At 32.6% G+C, this 19454-nt stretch overlaps 1 protein-coding gene across 3 annotated transcripts; it reads left to right on the plus strand.

The window, feature by feature from the left end:
* The first annotated feature begins 2409 nt into the window (after positions 1-2409).
* Positions 2410-14130, plus strand: LOC107449410 (uncharacterized). 3 transcript variants are annotated; one of them, XR_015429586.1, is made up of 4 exons: positions 2410-2545; positions 8911-10138; positions 12087-13858; positions 13935-14130. XR_015429586.1 is itself a non-coding variant. In XM_087152968.1 (4 exons), the coding sequence occupies exons 3-4, from the start codon at positions 8913-8915 to the stop codon at positions 12352-12354; spliced, it is 1494 nt and encodes a 497-aa protein (XP_087009094.1). In that variant the 5' UTR covers positions 2458-2545; positions 4849-4864; positions 8911-8912; the 3' UTR covers positions 12355-14130. The 3 variants fall into 3 exon arrangements, 2 of the variants coding, with proteins under 2 accessions (XP_087009093.1, XP_087009094.1); XM_087152968.1 differs by adding an exon at positions 4849-4864 and having other exon boundaries at positions 2458-2545; positions 12087-14130; XM_087152967.1 differs by having other exon boundaries at positions 12087-14130.
* Positions 14131-19454: the final 5324 nt, after the last annotated feature.

Consider the following 19454-nt stretch of genomic DNA (forward strand, 5'->3'; position numbering starts at 1 on the left):
TTTTAAAAATTATATTGCGAATGTTTTTTTATTTCCAATGCAGCAGTGATACAGACATTATCCTAACGCCGTACAGAGATCAAAGGAAAAGAAAAATACAAAAGCAGAAAGAGATGAGATATACAAAATACAATAACAAAAGCAAAACATCAAACACAAAAATTAAATCAAGAATATAAATTGAACAAAAGGTCTCTGGTCTCCCAGTATCGGGAGTAGATGCAGTTCTTTGTGAGAACTGAACAGTTGAGAAGATGTTCAGCATTCATCGTCGCACCACTGCGGCAGAGGGGGCAGGCAGGATTATCCACTATTTTAAGACGGAAAAGATGAGCGTATAAGCAATCGTGCTTGGTAGCAAGACGAAAGGCAGCTGCAGCACTGATTCTTTGGGCAATCGGGGAGATTAAGGATATCATTTTTCCTCGATTTTTCTATTGTCCGTTCTTTTAGCAATGATATATGTGTTGTTTTAGTTCCGTGATTAATCATTAATGAAGTGGATTTATAGCTCAAGTTATTTGGGGCATGATTAACGATTAACAAGGCTTGATTCTCTTTACGAATGTTAAGGTTTATATCTCGCAACCTGCAATCTCTCTCATTTTATCTCTGTCTTGTTACTTTAGATTGAACAAATGCCACGTTTCAACAACCAATCAGGATCGTGATATCCACTCTACGTCACTTGCAGGTATCCCATTGAAACAAAAACATGTCATATTGTCGGTTGAGTGCACTCTTTTTAATAATTCATTATAATTAATAAAAATTATATTAAATAATTCTTTCTGTTCGTGTGGTAAGCCCATTCCGAGTTCTTGTGTTTATTTTCCTCGCTTTTGAAGTGTATATCTACAAGCATGAAAATTGTAGAGTAAGCGATAATAGAAATAAAAGAAAATTAAGTTATGCGCTTAAGTGTTAATGCATCTAAAAAATTACTTGATTATAGTTAATCTTGACTATCGTATTAGCAACAGTCAATACCATCAGTTTTGATGCCAAACAATACTGAGAATATTAGTTTTTTTCATATGAATTTAACTATTTTTCGTAATCATGCAATGATGAGCAGCGGTGGCTCGGGGAATAGGGTACTCCCCACCCAATGAGATGACCCAGTTTCGAATCCCAGCGATGGTTTGTCGATAAAAATTACGCAACCGGCCGCACCAATCACAATAGAGACGTAAAGTATCCTCAATGGTAGATAGACCACGGGTTAGAATTCCCTTGCTGTCGAGCTAACCGTGTGAGGGTTCTGTGGTTTTCTTCACCATGTAACACAAATGCTGGTTAGTTCCATCAAAACGTCCTCCACGAAGGCGAATTTCTCCCACTTCTTTATCCAAGAGTTCCTTTGTCTTCTTGGTTGGGCTTAAAACAGCATATTTTTATAATTATATATTTTATAACCGTCGTTGTACAGCTGGCCCAATTTTTGGGTTTACGACTAATAATGTTCAACTACGTAGCCTTTTAATTTTGAACCCAATCCAGAAGAAAGGGAACTGCTGGACCAAGTATCGGAAGAAATTTGCCTTCGTGGAAGACTTTTTGATGGAACTAAACCGCATTTGCGTTACATGGAGAGAAAGACCACGAGAACCTCCCACGGTTAGCCTGACGACTAGGGGACTATAACCAATGATCCCAACCACTGAGAATATTTCACGTCAGCTCTGTGGTCGGGGCAAGCCGGATGCGAAATTCGTATCGAACTCAGTTCACCTCATTGGAAGGCGAACTCTTTATCCCCATAGCCTTTGCGGCTTAAAAATTACATAATTGAACATTAAAAGAACACATTGAACTCAGGTGAGCATAAATAGTCGTAAACTCGGACTTGGATAGACGGTTCTACGCCTATTATAAAATAAAATAAATCATAAAATGACGTAAAGCCACCAGGAAAGCTGCAATTAATAATAAAAAAATTTAAATTTTTTTGATTTTTTAAATTGTCTCGGTTTTTCCCTTTCAGTTTTTTTCATGATAGCTTTGCTTTTAATCAATACAGATTTATTGGTAATTTCTGATTTTTTTTTATATCCCATCCAAAGAGCGGGCTTTCAGTAAGTATTATATTCTGAAAAAAAAATTTTTTTTTTTTGTACTGAATTGCTAAAAAAATATAGTCTAAAGAGCAGCAAAAATTTTAAATTTCTAGGTAAATGCACCGGCGGCAGAAAACGTCTAGCAAAAAATTTCTTTGGTATTTTATTATCCTCAAAAGGTAATTCAAACTATTTGTCCTATTTGAAAAGAATATTAAATAAAAATAAATAAGTAGTTAGCTTGGAAGAACGCTACGCCTATTATGCACACATAGTACAAATTTCCGGACATTTAAGATTAAAATAAGCATAGGTTTCAGATTCTGAGTGGTTAAAAATATTATCAGCTTTAAAAGATAAGTTTCTCTTGTTTTTATCTATCCCGTACTTCGTCAGAAATGTTTTCTACATTTATCGACATGGAACTTTTTTTATAAATATTGTTTTGAATTCAATGTTGGATAGATTTTTTTAAAGACATCGTGGTAAGCTGCCTTTTTTTGATGCAATATTTTGTTATTTCTATGTGATTTTTGAAAGATTGCTATTTGACGATTTCTTCCGATATTTAAAAAAATGTAGGAAAAAAGAGGTATCGTTACTAGTTCCGCTTTCAAAGATAATGATATGCTGGCATATATATATATATATATATATATATATATATATATATATATATATATATATATATATATATATATATATATATATATATATATATATATATATATATATATATATATATGTATATATATATATATATATATATATATATATATATATATATATATATATATATATATATATATATATATATATATATATATATATATATATATATATATATATATATATATATATATATATATATATATATATATATATATATATATATATATATATATATATAATTATACACACACACATTCACGAGAAATAAAGGTTTAAAAATACAACTTTTCTGAAATTTTGTGTAAACTATTCGAGCGAATTCACTGAAATTTTAAATTTTGTTATTCAGAATTGTATGATTTCAAAATGGTGTTAAAATCTGTGTACCTTAGAATTCTAAATTTCTTGACCCTTATAAAATAAAAAAATAAAAATTAATCATAAAATATTTTTTTTTGGATAAGCACATTTATCTTTTTTTTAATTATTTATCTTAGATAAACGAATTTTATTTCATAATAGAATGCAAAAACTTTTAGAACGTTTTTTCTTCGAAGTTCCAAGGATTATTCCATGCAAAAAATTATTTTTAACAAATGTTTATTATTTTTTATTATTTTATCTAAATATGGCCTGAACAATGTTGAATGGTAAGGTATACAAATTGTTGTTTTATTTTAAAGAATATAATTTTACATGGCAAAATATAAAAATTTAGCAAACTTTGTCAAATAGTTTCGGAAAAATCGAATTTTAAATATCTGTATTTTTTGAAATTCAATTTCCAAGGAAATATTCAACTGTTTATATTAAATTTTGTATTTTGCCAGGCAAAATTACATTTCTCTAAAAAATGATACAAGAAATGATACAATTAAATGAAATAATACTAAATAATCACTAAAAATTATTTTTTGCCTGGAATTTTCGTATGATAAACGAATTTAATAATTGTGTGCAAAAAAAATTTCAATTCGCTTCAAAAGTTCTCGATATAAGACGAAATACGCAGAAATTTTAAGTAACATTAAATAGTCCAAACTTTTGACTTCCCTCTTGATCAAACTATTCGAATCATATTTTCCTGATTGCTGCAATCCCCTATATTTTGAGGATCAGAAATCCAAATCCGTTAATATCATCGAAATGACGAAACCAAAATGAACATGAAGTTTGCCCAAACTTTCAGAAGCTCATCTTACTAAACTAGGCAGTATTTTTAAAATTTCAAACTACCCCCTCTATTTTGATACATAAGAATCTAAACTAAACTAAACTCAGTGGTGCGACAGCCCATAGAGGGCCAAGGCCTCCTGTGCCCATCTCAGTTTTCTTGACCTTGGGGAGTGGGGTGCAGAAGCAGATGTTCCGGTCAGGTGGTCAGCCGAAAGCGGAACCCCCAGAGTTTGGTTCCCAAGCATGCTCGGTACTCATTTATCGACCCACTGAAGGGATGAAAGGCTGAGTCAACCTTGCCCGGCCCGAAGATCGAACCAGGGACCTGTCGCACGACAGCGCAAGGCGCTACTGCACAGCCACGGGGTGTTACATAAGAATCTAATCCGATGAAAAAAAAGGTTAATTTATTCATAGAAAATACATTTTGGTATCTGATTTGTTAATTAGCATTAATTAATTAGCATATTTCACGTCGTACTTTTGAACCATCGTAAATAACACCTAATTTGTGAAAATCTAATCATTAGAACTAAAGTTAATTTAGATTGGTATCTTTTTAATTTCGTTCTCTGTGTATTTAACGAAGGAATTGTCTTGATTTCTACAATTTCTTTGCGAACAGGTTTAACTATTATTTGCATTTCAATGATGAAATATTTCTGCTTCAAAAAATTTCATTAAAATGAGAAGATAATTTATAGTCAAATTTTACATAAAGTATCACATTAAGGCGATGATTTAAACCGTCTGAGCTAAACTGTACTTGCGAAATACTTCTCTGTAATTCGTTTCGCAATTCAAAGAATTCAGAGACAATGAATTTTGTTGCTTTAACATCTATGTGCGTTTGTGCACTGTATTTTTTAATGTTATAATAAATTTTGATTTCAAATTAATGAAAATAAAAAAAAATATTAGCTGAATATGTTTTTTTGAGGTTTATACTACTACTGGTGAGTATTAATTTATTTGACACACCATATTTTCGAAAGTAATATATGTAATGTCGTCTTTTTTTCATTTACTGTAATGATCTAAAGTTATATACATAAAACTTGCATCCTTATTTTCCTTCATTTATTCTGAGAAAAAAATCTGTTCAATTTACTGAAAATAAACTGTCAGTTGGTGTACCAGTAATAAAACCGTTAATTTCACAGAAAAATACTGTTATTTAAAAACAGACACCTGTTTTTTAAGCGTTTTGTGTTTATTTTGAAACGCTTTTTAACGCTTATTTTGAAACTGGCGCAAAACATCAATATGGAGAAAAGACATACTCTTGTGAAAATGAAAAGCATTTGTGATCTAACTGTTTTAATATTTAAGAACTTACTCCAATGCTGCATTACTCGATCTCATAAAAAAGTGCAAAAACTGAGAATAAGTCAGCGATTTTGATAATTTTTATCTGGGTTGAAAAATGTCGCCAATTTGGCAATTTTTAATAAAGTTTAATGACTTTTAAAATATTTAAGTTATTTGTCTGTTCTAAAGCCCAGATAATTCACGGCAAGATTGTATATATAGTTTAAAATCATCACACTGCTTCAAGTGTTAAGCACTTAAACCATGTTTTTTTAAATTTTCCTTGCCGATAAAGCTTCGAAAAATAGCGTTAACTAAAATCTCTATAAAAATCATTGTAGGATTTAGACAAGAGTAGCATTCATATGACCTGTCGGCTCTGGAATTCGAACATGGTTCGCCTCTATAGCAGGTGAAGTCTCTTTACCCTGAGCTCCGCATCTCTAGTGTCTTAGTATAAAGAAAAATCTCAAACTGTTTTTATTTTAAAAGTCTTACTTATTGAAATAATATTCATGAGTAAAAACGTTTAAAACTATAGTAACCCACCCGTATAAAAGTCTTTGACAACTTATCTTATTAAGAAATTATATCTTAAGAAATATAACAATTTGGCAAAATATCGATTTGACAATAAAATCATTTTACTTATACGATGTTCAAAATCATAAAATAATTGCTGAAAAATAACAGTAAGTAATGAAAATAAAGGTAAAATGATTTGAAAAAAAGAAAAGAGTTACCGTACGGTAAACAAAACTGAATGGCATGAACAAGAATTTGATTTGACGGTTTTAATCCGTTTATGATTTGGAAAAACTGAGGAAAACCGTTCTGTCAACAAAACAGCTTTAAAGCGTCAAATAAACAGATAAGACCTGCAAAAAGGGGATTTTTTACTGTACACTTGTTCTGTTTATTTCCGAATTTTTTGCAACTTAAAAATAAGTGCTGAAAACTATTGCTGAGACAGTTTGATGTTTCCAATTAATAAGGAAATATGTTTCTCTACATTATTTTTTTAAAAAAACTACTGTTCTGAAAGCTGGCCAAAAGTAAGAGAAAAACAGTTATTAAAGTATCCATCATATTGACGCTTATTATAAGGAAAAAAACATATTTTTAATGGATTCAATTCCAACCTCTACTGTCATAGACATATCGATATTGATTTGTTAAACTTGATTAATTTTCCAGTTTTTTGTTGTTGTTGTTGTGGCTTATCCTCCAAACGCCTGACGAAGTCAGACATGGTCCATCAGGCCGTTGACCCTAAGGAAATCTAGGACCGGAAGGGGGGATGAGTATATGCCCTCTCTGGAAAGTCCCAAACAGTCCAGGATGTGTTCGGGAGAAGCCTGTTCAATTTGACATTTGGAGCAGACCTCGAAGATTCTTCCAGTTTCTTATAAATCCTTATCTATGACATTAATTTTTAATGACATAATTTTGAAAAATAATAATAAAAATTCATGTCGAGGATATTAGCGATCCTAGATATAAGATGTAATAGAGTTATAAAAGTTAACAAAGTTATAACATATAGGTGAAAAGTACAGTACACCAAAAAAACAAAAAAAAAAAACGAAACAACTTTCATAATTTTTGATTTAATGATCGGATGTTCACGTTCCAGAACTCATTTTTAATGGTTCGAGAGGGTGACCTCAAAAATACTAATTGATAAATGCAGACGATATTTTAGGTTACGAATTCAGACAAAAAAAACGTACTTTCTCTGAATAAACAAACCTTTTTTCTACGGATTCAGATTTCGGATCCCTGAAATAATAAGGGGTAGCCTCAATACGGAAAATATGGTTCCAATAGTTTTGTCAGAAGTGTGGTTCACTCTTCTCACAATTATAAAATTAGCTTATCCAAAGATAATAGTTTTTAGTAATTATTTATTATTTTTTATTATTTAATTTAATTATAGTCGGAAAAAATTTTGAATTGTAAGGTATTAAATTTTTTGCATTATTTTAAAGAATGTAAAGGCAAAATACAAAACTTGAGCAAAATCGGTTGAATAGTTCCTGTGAATTGAATTGAAAAAAAAGACAGATATGTGAAATTCGATTTCTCCGGAACTACTCGACCGATTATGCTTGAATTTCGTATTTGGCCATGTAAAATTACATTTTTTAAAATGAAACAAAAATTTGTATACCTTTCTATTCAACATTTTTTCGACCATAATTAAATAAAATAATAAAAAATAATAAATATTTACTAAAAATTATTTTTTGCATGGAATTATTTTTAGATAAGCGAATTTTATAATTGTGTGCAAATAATTTTCATTTCGCTTCAAAAGCTCTCGAGATAGAACGAAATACGCAAAAAGTAAAATTAACATTAAATGGTTCAAACTTAGGAGCGCTCTCCTGACCGAACTATTGGGATATTTTGGGGGTCAGAAATCATGTATGTTTATTCCGAGATATTACGTTTTCATATCTGATTTCGTAAATTAAAATATCGTCTGCTTTTATTAATTAGCATATTTGAAGCCATTAATATTGAGTCCTAGAACGTGGAGATCCGATCATTAGATCAAAAGTTATTCAGAGTGGTCCTTTTTTTGCGCACTTTGCATTGATGACATACAGGGGAAAGAAAGTTATGACAAACAGACATAGTCAGCATTTGCAGCCAAAATGTACCAAAAATAAATTCCTGTGGAACTTTATGATCGCATAGATTAAATGATTGGGAAAGCGAGATACGCTGGCAACATCGTCAAGTGTGGTAAACAGAATCTAATTCATTATCATTCTCTTTCACAAACTTGATCAGAACTATTTTTTGATAGAACTATGAAACAAAAACCTCAACGTTAACTTCTCAACGTAAACCTCACTTCTGCCTAGCTTAATAGTATGAGATTGCCGCAGCTGATGCTCTCTGGTTACTTCAGTTTCCGTTTTTAAAAGCGCTATACGTTGAGCCACCTCATCTAGATTTGGCATGCGACATTTTTAGCTGCAATCATTGGTCGTTTCGCCGTGTAAGAGAAATAGTAACGTAAGCAAAACAAAGCAAACGTTGCCACCGGTGGAAAAGAAATACAGCCAAAATTTGGGAGCCACGTAAGAGAATTATGTATATTAGATAATCACAAATTTTGTGAAATAATTATCTTTTAGAAACTTAGAGAGCCACATGCAGTTTTTATCAAGTAAGTTTTGCAATTATAATTACAATAAAAGCTTCTTTTTGATATAACATTATTCTTGCTAAAAAAGATCTATAAAATTTCCAGTAAAACATTTTGTAAACAAACTAAACATAAAGCTATATTTTCATATTTATATAGCTAAATCAGTTAATCAATTATTTGAGAAACTTTGGGGTAGTTTGAGCGTTTTGACTGGTAAAAAAAGGAAACGAAACGTAACTCAATACAGTTTGTATAAGTTTTATGTAATGCAAGGAGACGAAATTTGAGAGCAACTTCACCAAGTGTGGTAATCTTTCGATACTCCAATCCTCAATATGACAATTGTGAAGTTGCTTGTCATAATTTTCTAACTATGGTATATACAGAAACTCTAGCATTACTCTCTTTATATATATAGAAACTCGTAGCAATCACGGTGCACTTTGTATATTATAAATATCTTTCACATAAATTTACTAAACTATATTTTGTCGTTCATACTTCAAAATTTCTTTTCTTTTTCAGAAATGAACTTGTTCTTATTCATCATTTATTCTGCATGCTTATTTTATTCATTTAAAGCTGAGGATAAAGATGCGATCAAGGAAGAAAAAGAATTTCATTTCAAGGGAAAGCATAGTCATCCTTCAAACACACTTTTACCAAAAGATCATCATTCGCATCATGTTACAACAAATGTTTGTAATATGTCATTAGTATCATCAGTTGAAGATGAAAATCTAAAGTATAAAAACTGCATTTGCGATGAACGAAATGGCGACGTTGATTGTAACCATCTAGGGCTAACTGAACTTCCCAAGTTGATATCATTCCCAAAGTACATCCAGGTCGTCAATTTTAAGGGAAACAAAATATCAACTCTCGAGCCTGAGACATTCTTTAACGGAGGAAATGTTACTGAATTAGATTTATCGCATAATCATATTGATTTCATCAGCAAAACTGCTTTCAAGAACTTTCAGCGGCTGGTTAGATTAGATCTCTCTCACAATCACATATGGAATGTTCCAAAAGATGTGTTCGCAGATCTCATCAATTTAAAGGAACTCTACCTGAATTTTAACAACCTAATATTTTTAAATCCGGGATTATTTAAGAATCTTGCAGAACTTAGAACGCTTTCACTTAAATCCAATCCTATTCGAGAACTCACGCTTAGAAGTTTCGAAAATCTAAATAAATTGGATTACCTAAACTTAGCCTCCACCATGTTGACAGAACTTCCGCCTCATACTTTTGTTTTCACGCCACAGCTAAGAATACTGCATCTTGCTGACAACATAATGACCGAAGTACCGTCTATCTCATTGTATCCTTTGGAACATCTGAAGATTTTAGATTTGAGCCGAAATCCAATAACAACAATTCCTTCAAAGGCTTTTATAGGCTTGGAGACTTTGGTAACACTTAAGTTAAACAACATGTCCCGCTTAACGCGTGTAGAAGATTATGCTTTTGGTGACATGATGCATTTACAAGAGTTGCAGTGCAATAATAATTTCCTACTTCAAGAAATAGCTGCAAATGCCTTTGCTGATAGGACAACAAATATAAAAGTGCCATTGCCTTGGCTATATTTGAAGCACAATGGATTAAGAAGCATACCTGAAGAGCTGTTAAATTGGAGTGATAACAAGGAATTACATTTGATAGGTAATCCTTTCCATTGCGATTGTAACGTCACCTGGATGCTTAGCTTGCAGTTACAAAATCACTTTCAGCGGCACATAAAGTAAGTATCTAGTGCACACACAGAGTGGTCACTTTTTTATGCCCTCCCTCTCAATATCTCGTTTGACCACCACTACCCTTCATTACCGTCTTAATCTTTGTCGGGTTGTACTCATTTTTTATATTTGGTTTGTGTTTATTTTCTAATCAGGTGAAATTGTCTGGTTGTTGGTCTAGATGATGAAGGGCTTCACTAGTCTTCAATAAGGTTGAGTTCTGCAGATTGTGAGCACTAGAAAAACAAAGTGAGGCAAATATTACTAGCCTCAAATCAGTCATTCAAAACGCATTCATCTGATGCTTATAATATAGTCCTCCCAAAGAAAAAACTCATCAATGTTTTATTCCTAATGCTTTATAAAATGTATAATGATTCATTCCTAAACATCGAACTACATTGCAGACTACATCGAAATAAAAGTCCTAAAGTAGACTATTTTTTCACTAGCCCTGTGGCGCAGTAGCTATTTGCAAAAAACTGCCAAGTGGTCGTGAAAAAGCAGCCACTTGGCGAATAAGTATCGATAGTTAAGCTATATTATACAGCTATTCCTATTTCCTGAGTATTTATGCATTAATTATTAATATGGATCCAATAAGTATAATATTTTAATAAGTAAAGAATTAATAAGTATAATATGCTGAAAAGTATAATATGTGTTTCATTGTATGAAATAAGAAGTCAGTTACCGAAATTCTCCCTTTTTTCTTGCCCAGAAAAAAATAATGCAAGTGGAGCAAATAAAAATTATATTTAATTTTTCTTCTTAGTTTTACAGTGGCATTATTCTTAAAAAGGAGCGGAACCGTAATTATCTTTTAAAATATTTGTTTTTATGACCAATCATTGAAAGCACATATTTACTTATTTAAGAATTATTCAATGTGTTTCGAACTCTACTTCAAACAAAGGAAATGTTTTAAAATAAAATCATTCTTTTAGCAATACTTGAAGCACCTATAGAGGAAAACTCGATAACATCAATTTAACTCCGATTTACTAAATAGTGTAGCATTCACGAGAGCAATGCTGCAGCTTCCGTTTCACTTAGAATTTTCCGTTTGCCCACAGATTAACAAACTATTTTCAGGGCGATCACATGATACTGTGTATCAACTTGAACAGAAACGTGATTCAGTTTAACTCCTTGTAACGCCTTGCAACTTATTGATCCGATATACGTCACTGTGAAACGCTAAATCGAGTTTTTCGGATAGTAAATTTGCAAGCTAACTGAGTGAATACTGAAAAGCTAACGGAGTTCACGAAGAAGAAAAAACGTTATCCTGATAAAACGCCATACAAGTTTGGGAAGTTTTTTTTCTCCATTTTATCCATAATTTTATAACACGCTTTATTTTAAAAATGTAAATTTTTTAAAAATTTTTGGGTTTAAGACTACTAATGTTCAACTCCGTTGCCTTGTAATTTTGAACCCAATCCAGAAGTCAAAGGAACTCCTGGATCACGTATTGGGGGAAAATTGCCACTTCTTTTATCGAACTAACCCACATTTGCGTTACATGGTGGAGAAAACCACGAAACCCTCCCACGGTTAGCCCGATAGCAAGGGTTACTCGAACCCATGATCCGTCTACCACTGAGGATAATTTACGTCAGCACTGTGGGCGATGAGAGCCAGATGCGAAATTCGTATCGACCAGCCATTACTGGGATTCGAACGTGGTTCACCTCTTTAGAAGGCGAACTCTCTATCCCCTGAGCCTTCGTTGCCTACATAGGTACTTTTAACGTAGGCACACACTGGTTTTCGTGATACAAAGGCAAGCAATCCAAATCAAGTAAATTAAGAGAAAAGTGTCTTTGTTATAAACTTTTTGAAAATGGCTCTTTGTTATAAGTTTGTTAATGTCTGAATTGCTTTCCTATCTAAATATTGCAATCATTTTAAAATATATATATATATATATATATTTCAAATTTTCAGATGTTTCTCTCCGCCAAAGTTTGCAAATGTAGCCTTGAGTGATTTGAAAGATTATGAATTGACTTGCATTGTCACTGAAGATTGGCCTGGCGTAGTTCTGATTTCAATTCTCGTCATTTTGTTTCTTCTTGCTCTCATCTTGGCTTCCTCATTGCTCGTTTGGAACTTGAATTGCAGAAAACAAAGGAATGCGAAATTTCACAAGATGGACAAAACTGTTATGAATGATATTAGCATTGACTATTATGGGGGTGACGATTTTGTTTGACAAAATATTATGACTGAGGATTGGGAAATATATAATGAATACTTATTTATTCGCTGTGTATCAGTCTTTTCTGTCAGATGGATAACAGTTGATATATTTGACTCTGGTGGACTTAAACTTATATAAAGGACGCATCAGATCCTGATGGCAACAACTACCACCGCCAGTGTCACCAAGTGCTACATTAAAGGTTCTTGCACTTTCAATTGATAAAGATAATGTCGTGATATACAGGGTTATTCATAATTCCCACCGACTGTAAACGCCATTTTTTTTTCTACAATTGGCTTCATTGGTACATGTTACTGTCATCGACCGGCAACTGCTTAAATTAAAACTTGAATACTTTCGGAATAATTTCATATGTTCTTTTCTTGCCGTATTCGTCTTCGTTTTTTTTACTATAACGCCTCGAAACCTCTGAGGGAATTAAGAATAACCATGTATAAAGTGACTTCGATGAATTTGTCTCCTTCTGTGATTTTTTTTCATGTTAGTTCTTAACGTACTGGCTATCCCCAGAACATGGCGACTATTTTAAAGCGATGCATACTTTAAAATAGTCGTCTTCAAAAAAGTTTCCTTTTCGCCATTTGGACTTTTGTTTCATACCCAACTAATGGATAAGTACCAAATGATAGTTGCATTATGATATTTCCATTGATAAAATTTTGACAGTAGATTAATTTTTGATCTAAACAAAATAAAAATACAAAGATATGTTTGTTCTTATTAGTACATACACAACGGGCTTGTACTACTAGGAGAACTTTAATCCAAATTTTTACAGTCGTGGAACATTAAATAATTAAATGCTGTCCTAAGAAAACAAGTGTGCACAAAAATACCAAAATATGGTAATATTTGCCATGTTTCTGGCTCTATGGGAACTCCAAAAAGCTCGTTTTTTTTATTTTATCAAAGAGCGTTGGTAATGATTTTAATAAAATTAAGAATAAAATATTGTTTCGTAATAAGGGACAAAAATTGGTTAATGTGGTAAAATTTAGTAATTTTACGATGATAACTTGGAGCATTGCCACCATTTATTCTATTAAACTTACTTTTCAGTTTTGTATTTTTTGTTAAATGTATGGTAATAAGAAGTATAATTTTTAAAACCAGAATTTTCAGTAAACTTTTATCATATAAAAGGAAGAATTGCCATTGAATAGCTTAAATATCGTATATTCTGATCTTTATAATCAGAATAATAATTTTATTTACCAGAAATGTCATAACAATAAAGTACGGTAATTTTGACTGAATTCAGCATTTGATTTCCCCCTATCTAAACAAAAAACATAAAATAATAGTGAAAAAATCTATAAATCATTAAATTTTTTGATAATGTTGAAGAGTACGAGCTTGGTATTCAATACATGAATATATATTAAGACTTCTTAAAGTACGGCATACAGAAAAATACAACTACAAGCTTCATAAAAAATGAGCTTTCCTTCATCAGGTAAATAAAATTTTAACCATGATATTCATTTCATCAGTTCGTGAAAAAAATGATTTTTCTAAACTAATGAAAATCACGTTTTCGAGTTAGAACGTAAGTATATCGAAAAAAGTTCTTCATTTCTTATATCGGACAAACTTTAAAATCTTTTCAAGAAAGAAAAGGCCTTTCGGTTAAACGATTTCAATATGATTGATGTAAGTATTATTGTGTTCTTATAAAGTCTTATATGTGGTCTGAGTAAAATATTTTATAATTTTCTAAATGCTTTAGATTCCTTCTGATTTAATAAATATTAACAAACAAAATACGAGTGTCTTTTGTGTATTCATATCTATCTCGTTGTTTATAATGCATCAATATTTCACGATCATCGTATGTCTGACTTTATAACGGGTATACAGGGTGGTCCCGAATTCATGGTACAAACTTTAATGATAGGTACAGGACATTGTAACAATGATTTATTGTATAGCAATGTATAGTCGCAAGTGACACGGTGAGGCGTAAACAGGAAAAATGACAGCCGAAAGGAAAAACAAAGATTTTATTGAAAGCGTTGTTGACAAGCGTCATGTTTACAGTAAGTGTTCAAAATTGCGTTCACCAGAAGCGATACATGCTTGACAGCGTCGGTGTAGCGATTGGCGTACACGTTCAAAGATGCCTGGTATTTCACGCACACCTGCAGCAGCTACAGATATGCGAGCGACAAGATCCTCATCTGAGTCAACTGGAGTCTCATAAACAAGATGCTTTAGATGTCCCCATAAAAAGTAATCGAGGCTCGATAAATCGGGAGATCGGGGTGGCCAAGGGATTGGTCCACCACGCCCAATCCATCGAGCACCAAACGTGGCATTCAGGTAATTCCGTACATCAATGCTGAAGTATGCTGGCCCCCCATCGTGCTGAAACCACATGTGGTTGCGAATGGCGATCGGAACATCATGCAGCAGTTGTGGTAACACTTCTTTCAGAAAAATAAGATAGCTTCCGCCACTGAGTCTCGTGGGTAGTAAGTATGGGCCAATCAAAAAGTCGTTCACAATACCAGCCCACACATTAATACAGAAACGTTGTTGAAACGCATGTGGACGCGTTGCATGTGGATTATCTGCCCACACATGGGAATTGTGCGCATTAAAGACACCCTCGCGTGAAAATGTCGCTGCATCTGTAAATAGCACATCCCCTACGAAATCCGGCTGCAACGCACATTGTTGCATCACCCACAGGCAGAAGTTCACGCGGAGAGGATAATCTGCCGGATTCAATGCTTGTACTTTCTGAAAATGGAAGGGGTGTAAGCGATTTTCGTTTAACGCTCTGCATACAGTCTGATGACTCACACCTACGACACGCGCAACAGTTCTTGTGCTTGACTTGGGTCTATCAGCCACAATGTTCAAGATGCTTTCTTCCAGCCTTGGAGTGCGTACAGCTCATAATCGACCAGCGTCATGTCTGTTGACGTCGAACGCACCTGTTTCACAAAGTTGACGATGTAACCGTTGAAAAATTCTATGATCCGGCATTCGTCGATCAGGATACTCCGCGCGATACATTCGTGACGCAGCTCTGCCGTTACCATTTGCACGGCCGTACATGTAATGCATGTCTGCTTTTTCTGCATACGTAAAGTCACCCATCATCTACGGCAGCACAATTGTGAATGGCGCTTTTCCCTACTGCGATGCATCATTTTCAACGGCGGCTAGATATCTACTGCCCTCTATCGGCAATGATACCAACCGATCACTCCATTTCTCTTTTCTTTTATTTCCCCTGTTTACGCCTCACCACGTCACTTGCGACTATACATTCCTATATAATAAATCATTGTTACAATGTCCTGTACCTACCATTAAAGTTTGTACCATGAATTCGGGACCACCCTGTATAAGTTAAATCTCTGATTTTCGTAAACTTTTGAGGTATTGAAAAGTAGGCTTATAAACTGATTTGTACGTTTAAATTCAGTTAAGATATTTTTATTTCTTAAATGTCTCGATATATATGCCGCTTATAAGAAGAAATATCGTCAAAAAGTACGAAATAAGGTAATAAGATGTAAATCTTATTCCGCACTACTTAAATTATTACTCAACGATATTTTTCGAAGCTCTGCCGCCCGATAAAAAGAGCATATACATCGAAGAGCCATTGCCTTATGACCACCCTGCTAATAACATGTAGGACCACCTTTAGCCCTCAAAACTGCTAGCACCCGCCGTGGCATTGATTCCATAAGGTGCTGATAGGTAGTCTGAGGTATCTAGTACCAAGCGCTCACCAACTGGTCCTGCAATTCCCTCACATTGCTAGGGGGTAGCGTGGCAGCACGAATTTGGTTTTCCAAGTAGGGCCACAAATGCTCTATTGGATTAAGGTCAGGGGAATTTGGGGGCCAAGACATGACTTGAAAGTCACTGGAATGCTCTTCGAACCAATCTATGACGATTCGACCCTTATGACATGGTGCATCATCCTGTTGATAAACACCATCCCCCGCAGGAAAAACTGTTGCCATGAATGGGTGAACCTGGTCTGCAACTATGTTCAAGTAGCTGACAGATGTCAGGGATTGTTCTACGAGGATTAACGGTCCTAATGTGCCCCATGAAAACATTGTTCCTGGGCGAGAAACCATGAAAACCTGGGAGAGCCCATTGTTATATATGGAGGGTGGTCATAATGTAATGGTTCTTCGGTGTATATATATATATATATATATATATATATATATATATATATATATATCTTTATATATAAGAAGAGAGTGGAATGATAACACATAGCCAATCACAGAAGATTTCTGGTTAGTAACGCCCAAAACAACCAATCAAAATAGAGATCGCATGTATGTGAAAAGGTAATAATTTTTAATAATGCTGTCAAAAAATACAAAATACAAACTGTCCTCAAATAAAACTCAGAGGACTTCGAATCAAATAATTAAGAATACTCTACTATTACGTTTATAAAAAGGAAGATTTATTAACTCAACAACAAAATTATAACATCGCCATTTCAAGAAAAGAAAAAAAATCTCACACTTGTTACGTAAAGCTATAAAAAGACCAAAGGATTATTTATGCAAACGATTATATATGATTATTATGAACTAAACTTTATGCAAACGATTGTTTATGACGTCATTAGATAAAAGTGTCATTAACGCAATATTATCCAGTGTTTATTAATAATTTTGAGTGGCAATGTAAAAAGATAGTTGTTCTAAAGTTTTATAATAAAATGTTTGTTTTGATAGAACGCAGCTATTTATTTTAGAATTCCAATATATTTTAACAGCTTTGATAAATCGGGTAGAGTTATTGGAAGCACGAATCAACACTCTCTCAAAAAACTATTTACATTCCAAATTATCAAAATATATTGAACAGAGTTTACTTTGAAATACTTATATCTTTTATAAAAAATGGATCGCCGTAAATATCTTAGGCGATATCAACAGCGGCATAGAACTGAACATGATTTAGCAGCACAAAATTAACTGGAAAATAATCGTAGTGCTATCAATACGCGACGGCGGAATGCGCGGCGAAGAAACGCTGAAAAGTCAAGACGTTTAAATAAAAACGAATACCTTGGTGTACTTACGAATACTTCTGATTGAAACTAAAATATTTTGTCAGTTGACAGTATTGAAGTTAATTGAGCAATTACTTGCAATGGTATTTGCTTTTGAAATATTACTTAGAATCAACTTATTAATATTTCATGTTTTAATTTTTTGTAATTTTTGTAAAGTTTTTTTTCATCAGGTTTTAATTGTTTTTAGTTTAAAATTTAAATTACTGGGGGGGGGGAGAGATAAAGCACCATATAGGGAGCGTTTGACATCCTATAAGATCAACAATGATTTGAGTTAGTCTCTACCACGCGTGCTTCGGATACGGAGATTAATCTCCGGCAAATGCCCTATAGTAATGTGTTAAATAATATTGCTTCCTCGCTTTATATAAGTTTATAATATTGTTTGTATTGAAAATGCTTTATATAAGTTTATAATAAGTTCTTTTGACATTTTACAATCCTATCATATTCTCTCTATGTGATATTGGTGCAGAAAAATTGCCAGCTAATCTCCAGGTAAGCTACTTTAACTTTGTTCGCGAAGCGAACGAAAATGTAATTGCGTAGCAATTATCAGGGGTTGGCGAGCGGCAGTGAGCAGGGGGCGGAGCCCTATATTACACACACACACACACACACACACACACACACATATATATATATATATATATATATATATATATATATATATATATATATATATATATATATATATATATTTGATGAGCACGTAACACCTTTTATATTAAGAGAGAATAAATAGTATTTCATTTATGATAAAATCTTTGATTGGCTAATAATTTACTCATTAATAAGCAGAATTTTAATTTTTATCAGTATCTCCGATCAAATTATTACGCATGTAACGTTTTAAAACTAGCAGTAAGAACATTTAAATCCTGTGCTAAGAGATAAAATACAGATTTTTGTTTTTTTTAATCGTCTGCATCTTTTTTGAACAAGATAATGAATTAATTCGCGATCGCAACGAACTATAGGGGGCGTTGTTGTATGAGACGCATACCTGCGATTTCTATATGAACCGTCATTCAGTTACTCTGGAGACGTCGTTAATGTAGCGTGTAGCATTGCAACGTTCCTTTTTTATCGTGGCTAATTAAATTTAAAAAAGAAAAATGTTTAATATCTTTTCTTATACAACCGAAAACAAGATGGTATATCTTTTTTTTTTAAAGAAGGAACATCCAAAACACATCTGAAAAATATTTGTAAATAAACAGAAAAAAATATGTATCTTCTTATTAGAGTTAAAACCTAATGCCTGAGAAATAGTTTTACTAAATTTAATGATATAACCTGAAAGGCCTAATTAAACTCAACATTCCATAGTTTTAAGAATCATATTACTTCAAACATTAAAATAAGCAAAAAGTATACATAAGCTTCATAATTTTATGTAATTTAATTTTGTAAATAAAGTTTTTTGACAGGTAATTTTATCAAAAAGTTTTAAGTTTTAATAAAAATCATTATTTAGAAACTGTAAAACGTAAAGTAAAGAATGCTTACGATACAAAAAAAAAAAAAAAAAAAAAAAAAAGAAAACAATTCTAAAAATGCCTTATATTAAAATAAACAACTTTCATGTTTTTTTCTTTTTTGATTCATAATCGGACGTAGAAAACCATTCTATAGAAAACTATCATCAAGAAAAAAATTACTTAAAAGTAAAATTTTTTTTTTTTATAAAAATTAACACTTACCTGCTTTATAAATCAGAAGAATTCCAAAATGATTTGTTCCTCGATTTTTGTTACCATTTTTTAGTGCTACGAAAATGCGTCTTTGGGATTTGTCAAAAATAGAACAAGATGCAATTTTATTTTTTCTGGAGCGAAATATTTTGTCCATTGTCCACCGAAATCCGATAAACTACTTTGATTTTAAATAAAGTGTTTCATTTTATGATTTGTTACGAAAATTTTAGGTGTATATTGGCGGCACTTAAAAACAGCCAAATCTGTAGCTGCTGTGGCGCTAATACATAAGTACCGAATTTTTATTCATACTT

Source organism: Parasteatoda tepidariorum, chromosome 10, assembly GCF_982258835.1.
Source record: "Parasteatoda tepidariorum strain Cologne lab strain chromosome 10, Ptep-v5.0, whole genome shotgun sequence".
In the NCBI taxonomy this organism is placed as follows: domain Eukaryota; kingdom Metazoa; phylum Arthropoda; class Arachnida; order Araneae; family Theridiidae; genus Parasteatoda; species Parasteatoda tepidariorum.

Excerpts from the sequence above, each read along its gene's own strand:
- LOC107449410 (XM_087152967.1), top strand. The coding sequence starts at position 8,913 with ATGAACTTGTTCTTATTCATCATTTATTCTGCATGCTTATTTTATTCA. Across the intron at positions 10,139-12,086 it reads CACTTTCAGCGGCACATAAA|ATGTTTCTCTCCGCCAAAGT; the intron begins GTAAGTATCTAG and ends TCAAATTTTCAG.